Genomic DNA, 25099 nt, shown 5'->3' with positions numbered 1-25099 from the left:
TATTTTTAAAATAATATTTTTATAATTTCAATAATTTTCTTATTGTTTATTTGAAAATTACAGATTCTAAAGATGGTAGATATTACATCATAATTAAAAATGGTGGGTTGTCTTTTTATTAAATTTTTTTTTATATTTTATGTAGGCCTATTTAAAAAATTTCCCAGTTTTAAAGCTAACTCACAGATTTTCAAGATGCCGACCATAACTAAAATATATAAAGTGATGTCAAAATTTAAAATGGAGGAATGCATGATGGTGGAAAGTTATAGAATTAAAACTGGATGCTGTGATGGACCTCATAATTTCAAAATGTTGGAATCCAACATGGCAGAACCAGAATGGCTGCCGGGGTCAAGATAAAGGTAAAAGTTAAAAGTCCAGTCCATTAAATGGCGGCTGTGATGTCACAATCCAAGATGGCGGACCCCATCCACCATCCACGCTCCGGCACCCGTGCCAGTATGCCTATTTACATACAACTCCATATTAAGAAGTAAATAATAAATATATCCGATATAAATAATACCATATCACACATTAAAACATTTAAAGAACCTAATTAAATCATGTCCATATTTCAGCGAGTATTCAACACACTGAGATATGAAATACTATATTTGATGACTTCACACACAGGCGTAAATTTCCACATCGAACTAAAAAGCAAATTCCATAGTAGAATGGTGTCGTGAAACAGAATCTTTTACTCAGTCAAATGTTAGGGGTTTGAACAACTATGCACTTAAAGTGCAGAAGCCAAAGTCATGGAGGGGAAAAAAAACTCCTCTACGGCATTGAAGCGGAACACGACAAACCAATCTGTTCGTGGATCGGAAACCCCATCCTTTGTTTCGCGTTCCTCTTCTTCCAGCCTCCTTCCGAGGCTCGGAGAAAGTAGCGATGCTCGTCTCGCATTCTCTCGGCGTGTGGGTTATTTCTCCGCATCTCTCGCGACAAGTCTGCTCCCTCGCGACAAGTCTGCTCCCTCGCGCGGAAACAGCCTCGATGAGCAATACCTCTCCCCGCTGCCCCATTGCCAACCTCCCGAACACCCTCTTCCCTCCGCTCGCAGTTGGCACGCAACATCCCGGAGCGCCTCCCGTCGCCTGTCGGGAAGGGAAAGTTAGCGGCGTGAAGTTGGCACAAGCCGCGACCTCGCTACACAACACGCGGAGACACTCCGCTTCGTATACCGCAATCGATTGTGACACGTGGCTTTGACATCATTGCATTTCCGTGTCAGAAGGGTTTTGCCCAGGAACTTTGCAGAGCTTGAGGTAAATTCAGTAACACGCAATTTTTACATCAAATATATAATTTTTTAAATTTAATTTTCTATCACCCTGATCTTTCGTCCATCATAGTAAAAGGTAATATTAAGGCAAAGTTATACATATTTATGTATTATATATAAATAGTGTGAATGAGAAGTCAAAAAACATATATATAATTAATTTTAATAATACTAATAAAATTTTATTTTAGGAGATTTAGTTTGGTTTTTAATACCTTTTATTTAGTAATGCACGTGTATTTAAATCAAAGTAAATAAATAAAAAAAATTAACTGTTAAATACTTACACATTTATAATCTTAAAAACTAAAATCTTGTCTTGTAATTTGTAATCATCTTAAATTTTTTTTTTAATATTAAAATACTTCATATTATTTGGATGTATTTATACATATTACTCTGTTTTTATAAATTTTATAGGTATACTTTTACTTATTTTAATTTGCGAGGTAGTTGTGATATAGTTGTATATAATTACACCTGAACTCATAAAGCAAGCAAATGTTTAAATGTAAATATTAAGAAGCAAAAAAATAATCTTTTTAAAATAACTAGTTATATTAATTTAAAAAAAAAAAAACATTTTTTTTTAGGTAGCATTATCAACATGTCATAATCATAAACGTAATCTCATCCTTATGTTAGGAACGCGAGAGACCAGACCGCGATGCCAGGTTCGGAGCTGGCTGGCAGCCCTGCACGGCAACTGGCGTCACGCGCCGTGTCACGTGCGGCTCATTGATGTAAGGCATGCCTCGCGCGACTTGCCGGATCACAAGGGTCGTCGCTTCCACCTCCCCACTCTTCCCCGTGCATCGTCCTTCCTCAGCGCTGATATCACCGAGCGGCCTTGGGAATTCCGCTGGGCCGCCGCGTGGAGTGGTGTGAATGGGCGCCGCCTTTCTTAGTGTTTCGGGCGTCGGGTCGACCCAGGCTGACGCGACTCGTCACTGCCGCTCTCGTCGGTTCGAGAAGGGCGCCCCAGATACTTGAGCAGCGACGCCGGCCTCCGCGGGAGCGCCGCGACGAGTCCCGCGGTGAGATCCGAGAGTTCGGCGAGTTCCGCGAGTGAAGGGAGGTGCGACATCGGCGAAGAGGGTGAGAGACCACCTAGATAGTGGCGGGATACGGGGCAACGGGATCGAGAGAGTGTGACTGAGTGGCGCGAGACTGTGTGTGAGGACAGGCGCGAGGTGAGGGGCGAACCACTGTCGAGCCTAGCTCCAGTGAGGAGTTCGAACTGCGGAACTTGAAAGACATTGAGTGACTTGCGAATAAAAATTTTTTAAGTGCCAGTGATTTGTGTTTGGACATTTTTAACTACAATTATTTATTAGTAATGTTAATGTTAGTAATTAATAAAACTGTAATAAAACTTCATTGGGGTATCTCTTACAAACCCAGGTCTCCATACATAGGTCGTATAAATATCATTATCATATCATCATTGTATGATCATATAGGCCTCATAATCTTAATCATCATTATGTTATCATATTATCATCGTAATCATTAACAACAATATTCTCTTTCACACGCATAGTCTTGAAGTTAGTGTTGGAACGCATGGTGTGGCAATGTTGAGGGGTCAGAGGGAAGGCGGCATCTACACTCGCGAGGTGGATGGGTTTCAGCCGGGGGGGAGGGGGGGGGGGGAGCTCTTATCCCGGGTTCGCCCCACGGATGGTTGTGGAGGAGGGGTGTAGAGGTTGGGTTTGTTGCGATAAGTGGTTCGCGGAGATCCCGCCGCAGCGCTGCGAGCGCCGCCGAAGTGGCGCGGCAATGAAGTTAGCGCTCGCAGGCGCCTAACCCCTCGTCGCCTCCCCCCCTCGTCATCTATTCCTCGCACTGCCGGGAAGACCTGCGCTTAGCGCCGTGATTGTGGGCCTGCCTTTCTCTTTCACCGAACATAACACTAAAAAAAAAGGTACTACGGTAATAGCCCCGCCCACCTGTGGCATCTAGAGTCACCGGAGATATTTAGTTATGCATGCTTTATTCCACTGCAGGTGATGGCTTAACGGTGTTTTAAGGCGGGTCTCCTTTTTCCCCATATATTTATTTTCTATTAAATTCGCAAATTTATTTTTTTCCTTTGGCCTCATCAGGACATTTTCACATGGATATGCAATTAACTGCACAACATTAAACATAAAATGACTCACAAACTGTATTAAATAGCACTGACTGGATTTGAAAGTTTCAAGCATTGTGAATCTTTGGAGAGAATATAGAAGGGAGAATAAACTGCCAAATATCACTTGGATGAGGGGTAGTAACTAGGTCATAAAATTATCGATAAGTTGATATTTTTGAAAGTTGTTTAGAATTGTACAAATTGGTCTGTTATTGAAAGGTTATTATGAAAGTATCTCTTGTTTGTATTTCGTGGGGTTATTGTAAAAGTTGGTATGTAAGTCAAGTTTCTGAGCGCTGGTGTTTTGTAATAACCAAGGCGAATGTGTCCAGAAAGTCAGGAAGTCGAGACACGCTTCTTATAGATGTTTGAGACATAAATATTTTCAAGTACAATTTTTTCTAATTGTTGACAGAAGAATACCTTCTTTTGTTTCCTTTAGTAACCAAAAATTTCCCAATAACCACGCGATGTCGATATATTATAAATTTAATTAGTATTTTGAGCTTTCGAAAATATGCAACGTGACTAATAACAAACTGTAAAAACTCACATAATTTCTCTCAAACAGGGAAAAAATATATATATTTTACATTATTGTACAAAATTGTGTTACCACCTTTAAATGTAAAAATAAATAAAACTTTAACTGTTTTTATAGTTTTCAGCCACAACAATTAATGAAAATTTGAAGAGTCGATTTTATTCTGTCTATAATTGTAGGTCTATAATGTTTAAATATAATAGAAAACGGAAATATTCTTTATTGGCGGCTGACATAAGGAACATTGGACATTGCGTATGGCTCAAAAAAGTAACTGAAATAAATATTTGGAGCAAAAGAGGTGTATTTAATTTGCGCAATTAAATAATATAGGCAGGATGAAAAAAGGCTAATTAAAAAACGAATAGATTAATATGGATTTACTATCGCTTATTTAAAACAACAGTTGAACCATTAAAAATAAAAATAAAATTTTTTTTATTTACAAATACAGATTTCGTGACCACGAACTCGTCTTTGATATTACAAGTAAATTTCGAATAACTGCTATTTATTTAGCTAGAAGTATTTAAGTGGTAATACAGAAAATTAAATTCATTTAATTCACTTTTTCCTTTCTAAAACATAAAAAATTGTATTGTACCGACGCTCATAAAGAAGTATAATTAGTGAAATTGCATGTGTCAAAACAAGAGTCTGCAATAAAAATCTCATTACATATCCCCTTTTAAAAAACATAACACTAACACGCATTTTCGTTTTGTCACAATTAAATCAAAATTATTAAGCCGTTGTCCAAAGTTTGTTTTGTACACAAGGGAGAGTATAAGCAGGTTAGTATAATTAAGTTCCCGAAAGTCTATTAGTGTGTGTAGCCGTCTGTGCATACGTTATCGTTATGAAAATAAACAAAGTAATATGATTAAAAAATAATTATTTTAAAAAGCGAAATGCATCCTGTACCACTACCTGCCTGAATCTGCAACCTCAAGGATATTTCATAAAATCAAAAATGTGGTAGATTACTGTATATTGTAACCAACAGATTTGTACACTGACAAGTCTTGTGTTTAATAACAAATTGTATAAAGCTTCTTAAACCAGGTTTATAATTTACTAAGCTACTTATATTCATTGGAAAAGTAAAACTATGTTTTTGAAAGTATTATGTTAAGTTTAAATATTTGGTAAAAATAAATAAAACTAATCATTCGTTTTAAACATTCCATAATAATGAGAAATATACTAAGACGATTCATAAAGTTGTTAAAAAAATCTTTTAACCATTATTTTCTCTGCAAACGTTAGGAATATAGGTTGGCCGGTCTAAGCCCAAGGTACAAAGTGTGGTGTCTATGGCTGAGTCCCCCATCTTTGATTGTGACGCCACGGCGGCCATCATGAATGACCTTGACATATAAATTTGACCTTAGATAATTTCTTAATTACTGAAATGTGACGAAAAGAACCAAAAATTGACTCAACATTTCTAGGTTTTAGGAAAACATTTCCACAAAAAAAAAATGCGCAAATTATAAATTACAGTTTTCGAGAAAAAATTACACACCAAAAATTAAAAAAAGTTCTAAATTTTAAGCTCCTCAATATAATTTTGCATTTAAAAAAGCTAAAGTAGCTTAAATTCCCCCTAAAAAAATTCCAAAATGAAAAATGGGACGCTGAAGTAACCTTGACTGTGAAATTACCACCCTCTTGGATTCCACCATTTTATGGTTTAGAACTTTCCGCCATTTTGAATTATTACATCTCACCTGCCATATTAAAAATGTGTAATCAGAAGAAAAATAATAGGAAATAATAATTTTATAAAAAAATATTTTAAATACAATATTAAAATCATTAAAAAAATAAAACGCACTAACATAATGTATTTAAAGTATTATATTCTGAACAGACAAAGAGATAAATAAATAATCCTTACTCTATAATGGCTTACTGCAGACTGACGTTCCTCCACTACTACCAAAGCATACATGCTTCCACATTATGCTTTCATAGAGCCCTTCGTGTTCCCAGTCTTTGTTTTCGTCTGCTAGAGAGTGCACTAACATCATATTGGTTTTATTTTTACCCACTAGAGCGCAGATGACCAATCACCAGATGAAGTGAATTTGCCACATGTTGTTAAAATTATTTATGGTTAATTATTTTTAATGTAAGATGTCAGAATGCTCTCTCATCGATACAGGAGAAGAAATACTTCGCTAGGACTCAAGGAGTTACCTTGAATTTTTGCATAAATTCCTTTATACGACGGTATTTCTCAGATATATTTAGACATGTAATCTCATTTTTCTCCATCTGGCTACAAATTTAGCCTTGTTGCTTTAGCAAAAAATGTAAATGAAATACAAATGTAACCTTGTAGCATTGGCTACATTTGTGGAAACATTTCTAGCCAAGGATAAAAGATTCTATTTTTAGTCATGCTAGATTTGTAGCCAAGCAGTTGGCTACATTTGTAGCAATGCAACAATTGTAGCCTGACTACAAGGCAACATTTATTGCCATTGCCTTTAAAATTAAAATAAAAAATAACTACATATAATTCGAACAACTTGTCTGTTGTTTAGAAGTGGTACTCTTGGGTACATGTATTATATGTTTTGGGAAATAAACCGTTTAAATTATATGTTGCAAAGGTCTATGACCAACAAGTAAGATGGAGCCTGATTCTATTGTAACCTAACGATCGCCTAACATCGTATCCTAATATATCCTGCCGATCGGATTATATCAAGTTGAATGTTTGTAAAATGTAGGACCTTATCGTTAACTATGCATAGTCAAGTATGTAGTCAGGATTGAAAATTTAATGGTTCAGCAACTCTTTGTCCTATAGTATGCCAAAAACATTTTTCAGGATTCTTGGTCCTACATAAGTCGTAAATAATGCTTAATTAACTGGTCTATATGACTTTAATCTGTTATATACATACTGAAAGTATGGCAGTTTGGAGAATCTTGTCTTGTCGCTTGACGTATATGTTTGAAAAATATGACAAGTATCAAAAAGAAAGCCTCACGTTCCATTCGCACGAAATCACCCCTACCAAATACCATATACCGAGAGTTGTTTACGCATTACAAATAATAATAATAATAATAAAATAAATTCACGAAGAATTAAAACATTTACGGTATACACGACCGTATCCCCTTTGGAGGGTGAAACACAAAACACACTATTTCCGTCGATGTCGAAAGGCCATAGAGAGAATACATTTCTGCCAGCGCATTTCAGAATAAATCAAACGTGAGCTACATATGTGACAGTCCTTTGAGGTATGGCCCTGCCGACGTTAATAAAATAACAAAATGTAACCTGTTACAAAGCCGATGTCACTCACAGATGGCCCCGTCAAATGGACCGAATAAAGTTATCCCTGACACTGTTTGAATGTGTTTGCCTGTGCAATGAATCACAGTTTTATATACCTTGAATCCCCTACTTTGTGATTTAAATTAAAAACATACCTGGGATATTATAGGTACATTTATATTGATTTAGAACACTGAAAAAAACTAATTTATTGTGCAAAATTACCCTTAAGCAAACTTTTAAAGTTTTATTCGCAGCCGAACTAGAGAAATGTGTAGGTAAAGAGGAGTAAAACTGTTTAATGTTTATTAACACTATTTTTCTAATAGTGTTTCAATAGAAAACATATGTTAGGGTTGTATTTGAGGGAATATCATAACTTATAGCTTATCGCTGTTCTTACGTATACTCTCTAATGTATTATTACTTATAAATGGCGTAGGTATGTGGCGGGGGGAGGTGGAAATGGGAGGGTTTACCTACCCCCTCCCCCTAATTCATAATAAAGTCTTTCATTCCAAACAATAAATGGAAAGAATTTGACAGAAAACAGCGGGTAAAGTGGTTGTATCCTCCCCTCTCCGAGGAATGAATTTCTACGTACGCCTTTGTTAGTTATCAATACTTGACACGATGTTGGTTTAGTACACAAGAGAAAGCATAACCATGTTAGTATACTAACGTTCCTTAGGGTCTATTAGTTGGTGCAGGTATCTGCACATACGTTATCGTTATGAAAATAAACACAGGAATAAGGTTGAAAAAATAATGCATTGACGCACGGAAGTCAACATTGTTCACATTTTGCTTCTTGGTGGACTTGTTTCATATCTTTTTAATGCGAAAATACCATTGTATCATTCAGCAATTCAATACATTGGTTTTTCATTTAGGGACAAACTTAATTTCAGACACGTCGCAGTATCAAGGCAAACTAAATAAAAAGGACACAAAAAAAGCTAACGGTATTATGGTCTTTTATAAATAAACTATAGACGAAACTTTAACAAATATTTTAAGTCAACCTGTGAAATGCATCCTTAAAGAAACTTTACATTATTTTACAATACATGCACATGAAGTCAATTTAATAGATTTTAATGAAAACAAAGTTTTCAAATCTTAACATCACATGAAAATTGTGGGAAGCGTTTTTTTTTACTCGATGACCAGATTGGTCCATTTTAGTTTCATTAAATTTATTTAAGACGAAAATTTAATATCAGCAACATATTCATGTTTTTTATGGAATATTATAAACTTGTTTAAATTTTCATGAAAATAAAATAATTTTTTCTGTAGTAAGTTCAAACTTAGATCAGATTAGACTCTGATGTAGGTACAAAAGAAATACATTCAGTTGATGCTAAATATACTCTTGGCATACAGGACTTTTTTAATTATTATATTTTAATGATATACGGAGTCCACGAATATAAACTGAACACTTTAATATTTTATTGAAATCAGTGAACCATCGATCGTATGTAATTAAGGGACAAATGAGTGGATAATGCGGTTGCAATGGCGATCATTTCTCTTGCCATTGTATTATAACTGCATTATTTCAGCAGCTCATCCAAAGGCATTACGTGTGTTCGAGGTCTGGAAACGAAAGCGAGCTAAGTATCACGATGGCTGGCATATTTGATGTCGAAATGCCTGTACGCACATGTCACTGCACTATTGTACAATATCTCTATTGCTGGTACGATCATGTAAGGTTTGAAACAGTAACCATATGCTTTGATAGTGTTCTAGTTGAGATATTGGTATAGCCTAATACATGGTTTAATAAACTTGATACATATTTTTTTTAATCGATATATAAATCATTAAAATTCTCTAAGGATACAATGAAATATAATAAAAAATATAATTAATTTTTACTGGATGTTTTTTTCCTAAAGAATCAAAGAATTTAAAATGTGTTTAAAGTACGCACTAACTAACTAAACAAAGTTTATTTAATAGTTATTATTATTTTTTGATTAGAAAATCAATTTTTTAATGCATTAGAGAAAAATTCAATCATAAAAATATGGAATATGTTTAAATATTTGTCACATTTCATAAGAGACTTACCATGTGAAGATGCTTTCATATCGTACACCGAGAATAATAGGGCCACTTCTCAAAATAAAATTTTTTTACATTTTTGTATATTTGTAATGTTTATGGCCATATATATTCGCTATAACAAGGCCATATATATAGTACAATAAATATTCACCTGAGATGAGATATGTCCTTATTACATTTTAAATTTGTAAAACAGAAATCAGAATAATACAGCCACATGTTGACATGCGGCCTTATTATTCGTACAGCTGAGGGTGGGTTGGAATACACCATGGCCATATTTTGACTTGTGCCATAGAAACAGTGCCGACATTATGCACTTCCTGATTGCTGAGGCTAAGAATAAACTTTCATTTATTCACTCTCCTGTAAAATTTAGTTTTTTTGAGATGTGGCCCTATTATTCTCGGTGTGCGATATTTTAAAGTATCCCGTTTTTTTAAAAAAATTCCATAAAATTACGATACTGAATCTGATTACGATGTTATAAATTGAAATAATTAAATAACGTTACTGGTGTTTGTTATTTTTTTTTTTAAAAAGATAAACAATTTAGAGCAATATCTTTAATCCCACCACACGGATATGCCGGCCCAGCAGATGGGAAACACCAAGAAGCTTCGCGGGGTCTCTGACAGCCGTCTCGTGCTCTAACGGACAGCGGTCTTCTTCGCGACCCGTGCCTCTGACCATCTGCGCGGCGCGAGGGTTTCCCGCGGTAAGGCTAGCGGAAGGCATTATTGGACAATGCTATCGTGCGAGAACGTTGGCTCCGAATAAGGCCCTCTTTATATCCAAAAAATAAATCCGTTAAACTATTTTTACTGAAAATTTCTGCTAAAGAATGATTACTAATTAGTAGGGACTGGAAAAATTCGTGGGTCAATGACCTCTAGGATAGACTCCACGATCCTCTATGTACTTGTGCAGATTACACCTGCTGAATTGGCTACTAATCCGTGACACCTGTCAACTGGAATGCTTGTGATTCGCTGTTTCTTTTGTTGAGGATTTTTAATTGGCTTAGAGTCATTAAGGTAATCTGTGGTCCAATCACTGAAGCAGCAAGAAGTTGAACTAGTTTGGATTCGAGCCTATCGCAAAATGAATCCGCGAATTTTTCCGGTCTCTACTAATTAGAAAGTTAGTTGATAGTAATACAAATCTGAGAGATAAGTGAAGACCTATGATAATACTGTGTGATTTAGTCACTGAATTGAACTGTAGGAAACCACTGATTGAAGTGGAGCAGTTTTAACATATTACAAGTAAAGGTCACTGATATTGGAGTTTTTTGAATTATTTATTATTAAAGGTGTGTAGTAAGATTAATTTACTAGTTTAATGGTACATTTATATTAAGTAAAGCGTACGAAATTACACATACCACGGGCATGTAATAATTTCGAGAACTAAGAATCCCACAGAAAACCAAATTCTTAATATACTATGTTGATGGCGTGAACCGTTAAAGAAAAGTTCTCTTTCGTATGCTAGCTAGTCTTCTTTACTTTGGCTCTTTATCCGGTGAAAAAATAAAAAATAAAAAAAGAGGGTGGTTAAATTAAATTACATTTGATTGGATGCATAGAAGTATAAAATAGGGAAATCGAGTGCAGTTTTACTAACACAAGAAGGGGCAGGGTAAGTTGCCCGCTTACCTAGATACACATGCGGTGTGTAGAGTTTCTTAAAAAATTACGAAATTTGAAAACTGCATAAAATACTCGATTAGTGTCTGTTTACGAAAAGCATTTAAAAATGCTCTGAGGAAATGAGAGTAGTTCTGTTTTCACATTTTGTTTTCAAACTGTATTTTTAGGAGAGTGAATAGGGCTAAAACACGTGTTTTCAGAATAATTAATAGACATGAAAATCTCTGGTAAATATTCTTTAAAGCACCTGAAGGCCTTGCTTTACATTCTTATCTTTATTTCTCGGCCATCTTAATGTTATTATTGCTGCTCAAGTTTCATACTTGTCTTATTCACGATAAGCACGAGCACCCTGTTTGAATCTCCTCGCGAGGAGCAGTTAGCTTGACCTACTCGGTTTCTGTGTAATAAATCGTGTTGTCTTCATGTGTTAGTTTGTTAATTTAGGCTTGCTTTTTAAAGTCATGTAGGTGTCTCGTACGGCGTTAACCTCTTGTTATATATTTGAATACGTTGTTAATGGTGGGATATTGTTTTCACGAGCGGGATTATATATGAACTTTTATATTTATTGCAGTAATATGCGTATATTTTGTCATGACTATGTGTCGAATAATAATAATCTCGAATACAATGACTTGTACCCCTAATTGTATCATCACAAATGTGAAATGTTAATTCAATTTCATATTTATTCTAAGCAATAAATTGTATGGATTATTCTTCGTAAATTTGGTTGTGCTTTACGTTTATATCCCTTATTCGCTCAATTTCACAACATGTTTTACTTTATGCCATGACCCATCTAGCTGGGTTTTATTTACATTTATTAATTAATTTAATTATTTAATTAATCGTATGTTTATTTTGTTGGTAGCCCCTCTAAGGCTACAATATTAAAGTGCTGCCCATTAAATAACTTAACTTAATTTAGAAAAATATATTCTGCTAGGTGGGAAACACATTTTAGCGTCACTTACATTTTTAAAGTCCGTCATTTCAATCGACGAAATAACGTACTCGTATTTGCCATGTAGTGCATGGTAGTTACAGATATTCATTTTACATAATTACGTAACAACTTAAAATAGAATTATATTCTTCTATGGTGGTGGTCACTAGCCGTGCTTCTAAATTTGTTTGTTTACGAAAATTTTCGTTTATTACTCAACAACCATTTGATTGTCAGTCGTTTTCATCACTAATAATATAATTTTTTACTGAGGTATGAAGTCGAGGAATGTGTGTGTACAATCTCAGTCATGCAAATAATTAAAGTCAAAACGAGAACGAAACCCAACCCCCTTTCCCATATTGATAGCAAAACTATTTTTATATGTATTATCGTAACTTACAGTGTTGCCATCTGTGGCGGATAGCACGAACCAAAGTTCACAGAGCCAAAAGGGAAACTTTATAGTATTAACTGTTAAATTAAATTTAACAAGATGGGCAATATTTTAATAAAATTCCTTTTCAAAAATTATATCCAAAGCCGGAGTATAGAATTTTTTAAGCCCTTTTTCTTTTTTATTGTAGCTGTTTCATTATATTTAAAATTTCGGTCTGCAAATGGAATTGTTCGATAGTCAACTTAGCTGCTTCGGCCGCGAATTCTAGTGGCGGGTACAGAAACTACGTGCGATTCGCGTCCAGAAATGTATTTGAAAACACAATTTGCGTAAATTCATCACGTTCGGCAATATTAAAAAAAAAATATGTTTAATTTAGTGACCGAGTTTCATACTATAAATGTATATTTGCAACACGAGAACAGATGAATTTGCTGGTTATAAAGGTTTTATGTTACATATCTCTGGCGAGTACTGAAAAGACCCGCTCACATATACCTTTTTTTATTTTAAAGGTAATTTACATTATAAAGGCTTATTACGATTCATCCCAGAGAGTAACAGCTAAACTACAAACTACAGAATGGGACAAAAGGCGTTAATCGGTTTTGAAAGGCTATTAAAAAAGGAGCTAATTACAGAACTGAGGTTTATTTTATTGCAATCACTTTACGTTCCCATTTTTTTTACCAAGTTCTGAAGATAGTGGAAATCGTCAGTGATGCACTGATGGAAGAGATTTTGGACATCTTCTACCGCTTTTCGGCACATAAGAGTAAAGCAGTAATTTCCTCTCGGATTTGCTTCTTCAGTTCTTCCAAGGTGTGAAGACGATGTGTGAAAACCTTTTCCTTGAGGTTACCCTACAGGAAGAAGTCACAAACGCTCCAATCCAGGGCCCGCGCTCTCACAGGATTGGAGCGTTTGTGACTTCTTTCTGTGGGGTTACCTCAAGGTAAATGTTTTCAAACATCATCCTCACACCTTGAAATAACTGAAGATGTGTCGAAAAGCGGTCAAAGAGTTCCGAAATGACTTTCATCAATTCATAGAGACCGGAAAAACTCGCGGATTCATTTCGCGATAGGCTAGAATCCAAACTAGTTCAACTTCTTGCTGCTTCATTGATTGGACCACAAATTACCTTAATGACTCTAGGCCAATGAACAATCCTCAACAAAAGTATCAGCGAATCACAAGCATTCCAGTTGACAAGTGTCACGGATTAGTAGCATATTCAGCAGGTGTAATCTGCACAAGTACGTAGAGGATCGTGTAGTCCATCCTAGAGGTAATTGAACCCGCGAATTTTTCCAGTCCCTATCAATGCATAGGTGCTGATGACCACCACCTTCCTGATGTGATATTCAGAACTTGAGAAAATAATTATGGGGATGTACTCTTGTCGACGAGGTCCGACAGCACAGATGTAAGTTGTTCATAGTCCACATCACCATCATTCCACGAGAGTCCGTTCACTTAATAAGTCAGTTTACGATTCTCGCTTTGTGACTTTCTTTCTAAATCCCACCAGTCACACCGCGGTTTAAAAATGAATACACTAGTCTTGACTTCTTCTCCTCCGATGACGGACGTCACGGACAGTTTCTTCACTACGGGCCACTTTTGGGACTTGTTTATTTCCGTTAGCCCTTCAAACCCGATGCACACCTTGTACCCCGGGCCTGCATGAAACCAGCTCGTGGCAGAGGTTGCCCAGGAGGGGACGGTACCTGCACGAGGTGTCGACCTCCGCCTTGGAGCGCGGCAGCCCCGTCAGCTCGGCCTTCTCCAGGATGGGCGGCAGCTTGCCCAGGCAGTCGTCCAGGGAGCTCTTGTAGGGGCAGGGACGCCCCGCGCGCCGCCCGGCCGAGGAGTTGCCGCTGTCCGGCCTCGCGCCTGCGCACGGGTGACACTTTGAGTTCCTCGCCTCATCACACGCTCCAGTCTCCAGCCACCGTCAGGCAGTGGCGGATACACCAGGGGCAGGTGCCCCCCCCCCCCATAAACCAGTTGTATGCTACATCAATATTGCCCACAATAATGATTGTTTCTGAAACCGATAAAATATTTTAATATAATTAATGAATTTCTTGTAGGATCATAACATCTGGTGGTTGGATGTTTTGTGTAGTGTGAGTAGATTAAATACAAATTCAGAAATTTTAAGACATTTTTTCTCTGGCTATTCTGAAATCCTAGAGCCTCTGGATCCGCCACTGCCGCCAGGGTCACCGTGTCATTTCCATGTCTGATATCGTCGCACTTGTACACTTTGTCAGAGGAGAGAACTCCAACGACCTATATATACCATAGTGCAACCAACCTTTTTGCATGATTAGCTGGCAAAGTTGAAAATGTAACATTTTTGTTTGTATGGAATAAATAAATACTACGTGGTATGGTTTATATCATAAATGTTTGGAGGATTTTTATAGGCCAGGTAAAATTATATAAAAAATTTTTGAAAGAAATTAAACAATATCAAAGAGCAGCCAGTTTTATATTATATTTCATTCTCCTTATCCACATTGAAAATAAAAGTTAAAAAGCTGAATCTGCCAGCTAATTATGCAATATGTGTGTGTGTGTTTGTGTGTGATACGCAATTGCTAGTTTTGCACTGTATGTTCAGAGAAAACCTGAAGAATGGTCGAAGGAAGATGAATAACCAAACATGCAGAAAACCAGCCGAAATCAGCCGAAGTTGAATGTACAGACTGCACACCGGATTCCGTGAAAGGAATTAGGCAGAAATATAAAATGGCACAGGCAAACCAAGTGAACTGACCACGACCAGAAAGCTGCAACTAAAATATAACATAAAAACTATCTTATATAAGAACACTGCTACAAACGGAGAATAAAAAAAGCTACTAAACAGATAATCCTGAAAACCAGTGATTGATTTACCTTTTTTTGACACTATCTCGTCTTTGACAGGCACTGTGTTCGTCTGTACTGTGCTATTTTTTTTTCTTCGGAACAACTCGTTCCTCGGAATTCGGCCTGCTGTCTACACATTTAATATTTGACGTCGGTTGATTTTGACTTAGTGTGTAAGTGTATTAGTTATTATTTTTGTTCCTCAAGTTTTTTTTCCTTGACATACAATGAATTATAAAAATGACGTTTGCCAAAAAAAAAAAAAGACTGAGATCAACTTTACCATTGCAAGAATCATTCAAAGAAACATTATAACCCTGTTTCAACAACGCACACAGTACACCTCACCGAACACAGAGCGGACCTTAAAGGATCGTGGAGTCTATCTTAGAGGTCATTGAACTCGCAAATTTTTCCGGTCTATACTCATTGGTTGGAGTTTCCCGCTGGGGAACAAGCGCACAGGGAGGAAAATAATCAGGGGAAGGGACTCAGCCATTGCAGAATACTAGCGATGAAACAACTGTGCCACGAAGGTTGGATGTAAATATAGAAGTAATATATCATTCCATTTTCCTTCAGGAAGTTATTTTTTTTTGTTTTTAATCGATTGCATTCATTGAATTGTTGCCATCAGGAAATAGACTCAATAAACATATGTCACCGCCGTTCCGTAAGGACGTGAGGAAGACCGATCAGGTGAGAGCGAAGGCCAGGACCGCAGTTGGTTCGAGCCGGTCTCCGAGTTTAGGGGACTCAGCACAGAGGCTGCTTCAAGGACAGAGACAACGTCCAGATCACGCAGCAAAGACGCTCCTGTCTCTGTATCGCTAGCTCGAGACTGCCCTGCTCAGGATACTCATTCATAGGGAGCACGTGTTTTTCTCTCTCTCTCTCGGAAAGATTCAGTGACAAGCTGTGATTTAAAACACTGTAGCCTGATCAGCGTCCCGTGATACGCGTCTACCGAGAGCACGCCAGCCACGGCCTTCCTGTGTTGAAGCAAACACGTGCTGAACGGCCAGGGCCGAATAAGTCTCTTGCAGACTTGTCGTCGGTCACAAGGAAGAAACCGCTGGCACCGGCATTCCTCATCGCTAGAGACCTGCAAAATTCGCGGATTCATTCAGTGATAGGCTAGAATTCAAACACATATACCTCTTAGATAATTTTGCTATTGGCTTACTGTTCATCTGGACGAATATCAAGCAGTTATAAACCCTCAACCAAAGAAGGATCGAATCACAGACAAACCAGCTGAGACGACTTACAAGTCGGCAGCCAATGAACTTGCGTTATTTGCCCGAGTGTACAGGGGTATGTGCAGTCTATCCTGAAGGCCATCGAAACCACGAATTGTGGAGGTCTCTACTCATCGCAGTCGAATCGGCGTTTGGATATGCTCTCACGAAAAGTGCCTGCCCCAATGCGTTGACGACTGGGTTATGTGCAGTTTTCTCCGTGTTAATAATTGAAGTCAAAACCGGTAAGTTACCCTATCCCCGTTTCATGTGTGGACAGCGAAACATGCTTTATTATTATAAGGAACTGAAACGCAAATTCCTGCTGTTGTGTTTTCCAAGTCTTTGTTCACCTACCTTTTTGACGTGACAACGTCTAATAAATCGATGAACGCCGGCTGCACACATGAAAAATAAACACATTGTCCCGTTACGCACATTGTCCCGTTACGATTTGTACCGTTAAGCTCATTGTACGCTTGTGCCGCATCTATCTCTCTTCCACTCGATTGGAACAACCATCGATTTGACTTTTTCGAGGCACATTAAACTTGAAACCCTCCCATTCGTTTCCTACTTTTCGTATCATCGTCATATCCTTAACAGAATAACACAGATTGGAAGAATTTAATTGGCAAACATGTATAAACGTTATAGTTTAAATAATCTGTTCGTTAAAGTAATAAACATATTTGAATTAATGAGTGCAAATAATAGTAAAATTATCAATTAAATTGTAGATTTCATTTCACTCCTTCTTTGTATTCATACAAAATAGTGATAATTCAATAAAAATAATACAATTTTATTCATAAAAGTATGCTATAATTCATCAATGTTTTTATGTCGTTGTCACGTTAAACTATAGTCCGTAAACCGACTTTACAGACAACCAATTTTTTTTAAACTTTTTTTTTGCTGGTGAGTTCTTTTCCAATATTTAAAATAACTGCTGGCATTAGACTTTATACAGCTATGAATTTTTTCACTAACGATTTTCCAGCAAGTTTTAATTCAACTTTAGAACTCGTACGTACAAAAGCAATTAAAAATAGATCGCCAAATAAAATACAAACACTTTTATTTTCTTCTTCAAATTTTCAACATTAATTGTAATTGTTTTAATGGCAACATACATTTTAAAACTATACCCTTACAGGAAATATTTCGTACATAAATTTCAAATGTGAAGTATATTTCTACATAAACGTTTGCAAAATTAGAGAAAAAAGTTGTGTCAGGAACATTTAAGGAACTATAAGGACGGAGGGGTTTTATGGCTCACAGTTATCCAACTTTAGACCATACAAATTTATTATAAGGATTTTGCCATAAGAAAAATCTTAAACACTTAGACTAACGTTGTTGGGAAACAATTATTTTTAAATTATTTATAATGCAAATATTAATTTTTATTATATAATTTATTATCGATGCATTTTTATTTATTTTTTGGTTATTTTTTTTAATTCTTGAACATATGTTTTAATTTTTAAAATGATATGTATTTAATTATTCTTTTTTACGACAGTTCATCGAACTAAACAAGCTAGTTTATTATTATATGGTTTACAAAAAAAAACCTTTAGCTAAAACCGCAATTCGCGGAATTTTTTTATCAAACGATATAATAAAGTCAAGAGCGCTTTGATTTGTAGCCTACGGGCTTCGCTTTTTGTCTCCTCTTTCCCTTTCTAATTTAAATATACTTCGTAACTTAATTTCTGCTAGCCGTGGGATGGTTTAAAAACTCTGCCACGCAAAAAGGTTAGTATTTTCTTTTTTTAAAAAAAAAAAAAAAAAAAACGGTTTCACGTTGAAAGAGTGATGACAAGTGAAAATATACTATTGGATGTTCCTGACAGATTTAGCCGTCAATACAAAGGGAAATGCTTCACCTCAGGATAGAACGATGTTTTGACATAATAAGGCACGAACAAAAAATATAGCTATGGTTGAATTAAAATAAAAACGAAGATATTTTTATTTGAAATTAACATTTTTCTTTTACCGGAGCACAAACTATGGCCACTAAATGAATTTAAATGTTTATTTGTAAATAATATTTAGTAATAAATTAGTTTTATTAAATTTTGAAATTCTGTTTGCATTTTTTTTTTTAATTCGAAAAATTACTGGTTTACATGGATACTTTAAATGAAAAACATGAATGTTATTTTAATACCCTTGGATTTTTGTAATTATTTAAAATATTTCTTTCCAATTTTTTTCGTAAAAAAAGTATTATTTGTACTTTATATGACTAGGAGTGGTCCAATTAAAGTAAAGGTATCGAATTTCGATTCGTAATTAGACGCAGAGGTCAACTGTATAGGTGAAAGTCAACGAAATCCAAGATGGTGGCCGGGGAACTACCCTCATTATTTACTACAGCCTGAAACGTGCACTTTGATCCTCTGCTTTACTCAATTTGTGACTTTCCACATTGCGTATACTGTTTATCCGTGATAAAATATTTACAGAAAAATTACCTTTCTATTTGTTTTTTAAAAAAAACAACATATATTTGTCAGTTTCTTAGAGCAAATATATTTTGCTAATAAAACGCCAAAATATTGGAAAAAAATTGCCTCTCTTCTGAGTTTTTATCCCTTGTATGTTATGATATGATATATCACGCTGTGGTTCTCTTTATTTAATATCTTTGTGATTATTTTATTTTGCAAATGAGACACAGTTAATTTGGTTTCCCTAAATTGCTGTAAAAAAATTCATGAATGCACGTCAAAAGTAAAAAATATATATACCTTACAATGTGTTACACAGTAGGTTTCATTGAGACAACAGCAGTTGGAAAAATTAAAAATACTGCCGAGTGGTAAAGGGATGAGAAACCCAGCATAGGATAAGCCATTTACTGACAAATCTTTTAGATAAGTATTTTACACGTATATTTCAAATGCAAAGACGCGTTCTTTTGTTACCTTACGACATTTTTCGAGTCAGTAGCTGTTTGTGCGGACACAGGCTTTTAAGATTCAAGCTAACATGTGATTTATTTACTCCTTATTTAAGGAAATACAAATGCCAGTATTTTAACCAATCGCATAGCGATCCAATCCAATCCAGGCTCCGGAACCAGTGCTCGGAGTCCCCAATATGTACTACTTATATGGGCTATATAAAACATAGAGTAAAGTAACATGGATAAGTAGCGCAAAAAAGTAAAAAACTGACATTGGCTTCAGAGTACAGGTATAATCTCTATGCCATTTGAAAACTTTCAAATAAAATATAGCAATGAGTAAACAGAAAAGATTAAAGCGATAAATTATCTAAATAATTTTTAAATTAAAGCTTTCCTTAAAAAATATTCAGTATAAAAAGGTTTAATATTCAAGGTATTTGGTATAAACTGGTGCTGCAGCAACAAATATTTTTTTTATTTGGCAGGTGATTATTTATCAAGTGAGCTTAGAACTCTGTCATAAACGTTTCATATATCAGCTAGAGTTTTGAGAGGCGACGTTCATTGCGGAGCTAACTCCTTGAGATGCCTACAATATTAAACTTTGCATTATTCAATGTTACATTACGTCTCCTTTTGCCTGGAAGGTAGACAGCCAGCGGTACATACTTAAGGGGTGTATCTCTGTTAGTGAGGTGGGATGTTAAATGAGACCCTCGTTGATGCTCTAAGCTCTTAACTGGCGCGCTGTCTTCTCGTCGTGCAAGGACAACTATGGAATTTGAGCGGCAACCATACTATTGTATGGCGTAGAAATGAAGGAAAAGGTGTAATGCGAAACACGTCGGTGCTTCCAAGATTATTTAACGGTATTTTATGTATAAAAAATTATTCTGAACATACACACTTTAGCCATTTCAACTTTCATAAATACACGAAATACGGAATCAGAACTACCCATCCTCATTTAGCTCATTCTTAAATGCTGTTCGTAAAAGGACACCAGTTAAAAGTTAATTATTATTATTTTTGGTAATCGGTACTCAACACTTTCATTAAAAAAGTTCAAAAATTACGAATGTTAGTATACGCTATAAGAAAAAATTATATAGTTTTTTTTTCCGATGTCTATACATTACATTGAAAAATATAGACTGCGCACTGTAGCACGTGTAATTTCTTTTTCAAAAAGATTGTCTTGCAACAACAAAAAACGGAAAGTACAATTTTGTTCATTGTATATCGTATTGTACAAATCATAAATTAAATATTATAGGTGTTGTTTATCAGACATCAGATAAAGGAAAGCCGTCACCAAGCAGATGTGTGGCAGCCGTGACGTGTCGGCTGGGAAGCAGATTACGTCACAGCGGAGTATCAGGCTGCCTTAATTGTCCATATGTGATAGAGGAAACCTGTCTTAAAAATATTTGCCTGCTGCCTACCTCTAAGGTCACCTGACTCAGTTATCATATGACATGTTGAGTGCAGCAAATCACCTGAGACACACTGGTAGCGTGAATACAGAATCTGTGCGAAGGCGTCTCAATATTAACTGATAATTTAAAGTGTGTTTAGTTACTTCACAGTGGCGACAGTCAATTTTAACAGCACACGGAAGGATGCAACCACAAAGCTTGGAGGCAGATTTAAAGCAGCACTTTTAAAATGGTTTTCAAAAACCGAGCGCAGGAGCGAATATTCTAAAAGAGGACGAGTGACTTTGGGCATGGGGCCAACTCGCTCCAACTCCGCACTCAAATTTATGGACACATCGTTTCACTGAGGTGAAGAAAATAAAGATGAATGTATGTAGGTCATCAGTCTGAAGGACGGTTTTATGTAAGTCAGAGCTGATATCAGTCTGTGTTGAATGTCAAAGAATAAAATTATTAGGGATGTGTCAAATTAGCAACTACAACATTTTGTAAGGGTTCCGGCAGCTTAATTTCACTTTGTTCAAAGACCAAGAACCTAATTATTTTAAAAACTTTTGTTACGGATTATTTTATTGTTAATTTTCTTTGTACTACATGCTAAAGTCTGCCTACAGTTTACACTATCGTTAACACACACATGTATGTATATATATAATTTTCTCGTAACTCGTAAAACAGCACACTAATAAACAACTGTTAATTTATTGACTTTTTAAGACTTTGCTTACATTTTTTTCTTATGTTGATGTAGCGTGTATAATCTGAAATGGGTTTTGCGTGTGAATGGACTGATTTATTCCAGAAAAAATTCTAAGTAGTTACTAACCAACAAAATGAAAGGGCAAGCCATAATTTTCCAACAGCTTACTTCGATTATCATTGTCACTAATTTATTACTTACTGTGCTAAGCATATTCATAATCAGTGTTATGAAAAGTCCCATGTCATGTTTTTATTAATTTCTTGTTATTTATTTTAGTTTTTCTTCTTTGCACTGTACATATATTTTCATTTCAGTAAGCAGGTTTTTTTGTAGTAATTTCCTATACTTTTTTTAGCTCACAAATTATGGACATAAGTTGATGGTCACCTATTGAACTACAAACGATATAATCCATAACAGTGGAAGACATTGTAAAGTTTGGCACTTTGTACTGGTGTAGTATGTTATGTATTATGTTATGCTGTTACTGCCTTGTAAAAACACTGTTACAATCTATACTGATATTATAAAGCTGAAGAGTTTGTTTGTTTGAACGTGCTAATCTCAGGAACCACTGGTCCGATTTGAAAAATTATTTCAGTGTTGGATAGTACATTTATCGAGGAAGGCTATAGGCTATATTATATTATCAATAACATTAGGGATCCTTACTAAAAGTCCAATTTAGAATCAAATGCGTTGGAGGGGTTTAGATACAACATGCAGTACACATACGAAGTGTGTGTTGACAATGCCGCAGGCGCTAGAAGTTTATTAAGCGAAATACCACTCACTAACTCACTCATCAAGAGATCTCTAAAACTATACACCCGATTGACTTGAAATTTAGCATAGTTACTCATTTTGTGATGTAGACTCTCACTAAGAACGGATTCTGCGGAAATCCGATCCCAAGGGGAGTTTCGGGGGCGTAATTTATCAAAATTTCCAGTTTTTGGTAGGAAATCACCATGGCAACGGCTGTTGCTTTGTTGATGCTTCATTCGTCTCTATGGCAAAGACTATTTCATTGTTAGTGCAGTCCTCATCACCGATGACATTTTGCGGGTACTTTAAATATCAAAAATTGCCCTTTTTTTCAAGTATATATATTTTACAGACTATAAACTTCACAGTAATGTTCCTTATGTTACGCAGGTAGACATTTTCTGAAAATCAGATCCTTATGGGTGGTTAAAACCAGGAAACAGTGGGTACTTTGTCTGAATGAGAACAGGATTTTGCATTGTTCATGCCTTCTGCGTCTCCATGGCAACGGGCATCGCGCGGCAGTGGCGTACCCACAAGGAGGGGCATGTATAATGAGCGGCGCAAGAGTTATGTGCCTGTAGACTGCCGTAGCTAAGTACGGGTACATCAGTTGTACGTTGCGTGCACGAGTCGGGAAACCATCGGTGCTATTCATTTTCTCTCCGGTACATTATACAGCATTGTAATAAATTTTCACTGAATTTTTTTTAAATCTACCATTACTGTAAATGGGAGATGTGGCTTAATTTTTTTCCATTAGTATAGCCGTGCGAAGCCGGGTCGGGCAGCTAGTGATAAATAAATAGATTTTCAAGCCAAACCAAACCATTTAAATTCATTGAAAGGTTTCAGCAAGTCTACGTAAACAAAACATTTTTATTGCGTATTAATTAACTTGATAGCTAGGGTAGCTACGAGATAACAATTTAATAAATCCATAGGAGTGGTCAAAAAGTGGCTTTACAATTTGTGTATATATTGATAACGTTAAAATTTTTGAATGGCTTCTAAAATCGAGGTTCGACTATCAATAATTACAGTTACATATAGTTATCACGGAATTAATAGTGGATTAGAACAAATAACATTTAAAAAAATTAAAAAAAACACGCTTTTATAAATAAACAAAACTAAAAAGTAAAAAATAAATAACAGTTTTAAAAAAACAAAAAAAAAATACGCTTTTATAGAAAATCCAACTTAAAAATTGAAAATAATTTAATTTAAAAATAGTGTAAAATAAAAAAATGTATTTTATTAAAAAAAAAACGTTGGGTGCTTTTTAAGATATTATAAAAATGATAATCCTTCTACTCATATGTCAGTAAAATAATTATATCTATTGACACCATGCACCCCACGGTTTTTTTTAAATAAAATACATTTTTTATTTTACACTATTTTTAAATTAAATTTATTTTCTATATTTTAGTTGGATTTTCTATAAAAGCGTTTTTTTTAACTGTTATTTATATATTATATGGATTAGTATTTAATATCAACCACCTAAGTACATCCTGTATTAATTTCTTTGCATAGTGCACGCATCGTAAAAACCCACTCTCATAATTGTTACTAAACGTGCCTAAGGAAATTTAACGAATGCTTTCGTCTGTTCAGGTGCAATTTCTAAGCAACCGTTAGTGTCACATTTACATCTGCAGATTCAGCCGGTTACATGAGCGCATCTGAATACAGTGTTGGAGCCAGATGTTGCAGGTTATAATCGTACTGTGCCATTGCTTGGCAGGAAAAACCAGTGGTTGGGTAATTTAATTCCTCACGTCCCACCCAAGGTGATCCTGATTCGATAACCAGTGAGGTGAGCGCTGGAAATTTTTCCTCTGGAAACATGGAGCTCAAGAGTGCGTAAGTCAGTAAGGATTTCTCGAAGTTTTCCTTCTTCTTAACCCAATGTAATTCCATTGCTGCTTTAAGACAATTATCAATCTCTTATCCGTCGCTCATCATCTCGACATCAACGAAACATGTAACGTTTCCAGTTAGTGAAATTATAAATTTGCATTTTGCATTTTTACGCCAAGTTTGCAGTTTCTCATGCAAGGAATTCATAGTACGGATAACGTGTTAATTGACTCATAAATTACTCGCTAAAGCATAGGGATTAGGTGCATCACTTTTAAGTAAAACTGTTTTTGATACAATGAATCTTGATATTTCAAATACATAAGTCGTGGCAGTGGACACTGCACATTTGTCAGTGAGCACATTAAAGTACTTGGTGAGAGATTATAAATGTTAGAGAGTTGAATTGCGTACTGGAGATATTTGAAGTGTGTTTCCGTTCAATAGTTAGTTAAATAAAGTATTTACTAGTTTTGTAATACTTATAGTTGTACCTGATAGTGGAATGTGTATATTAAAAAAAAATATTTTTAACATTAAATAAACTAAACGGTCATTTGAAGCACATTTTTGTTAATTTTCTCAACTGGGTGACTCAAGGGGTGATTAACATTTTAAGTGCGGGCTAGCAACCCACCTCGTCACAACTAGTCCAAGGTGTAGAACCCACATTTAAGGAACGAACACGTGGTGCGCTGCGCTACATAAGGCCTAAATGTGCTGCAGGTTTTTTGCGTGTTGCTTGAGCTCCCCGCGGCCGCGCGGCAGACAGCAGGTTTCAGACGCGCCTGTCGAACGCGGATCCAGCACTTCCCCACCCCTGCGGGTGTCCCAGGGCTGCAACCCACGCAGCCGCGGCGCTGTGCGGGCTGCCGCGTTGACAGGCGCGGCGA

General features: G+C 35.9%; 1 protein-coding gene across 1 annotated transcript in view; it reads right to left on the bottom strand.

The window, feature by feature from the left end:
• The window catches only part of LOC134542579 (uncharacterized), a 434599-nt gene that overhangs the window by 85777 nt on the left and 323723 nt on the right, over positions 1-25099 (bottom strand). Inside the window, exon 2 of the mRNA XM_063386955.1 lies at positions 14105-14270. Coding sequence (XP_063243025.1) covers positions 14105-14270 — 166 coding nt within the window. The remainder of the gene's footprint in view (positions 1-14104; positions 14271-25099) is intronic.

The sequence above is a fragment of the Bacillus rossius genome, assembly GCF_032445375.1.
Source record: "Bacillus rossius redtenbacheri isolate Brsri chromosome 9 unlocalized genomic scaffold, Brsri_v3 Brsri_v3_scf9_1, whole genome shotgun sequence".
Taxonomy (NCBI): domain Eukaryota; kingdom Metazoa; phylum Arthropoda; class Insecta; order Phasmatodea; family Bacillidae; genus Bacillus; species Bacillus rossius.
Note: the sequence above shows the minus strand (reverse complement) of the source record. Positions and strands in the feature narration are given on the sequence as shown.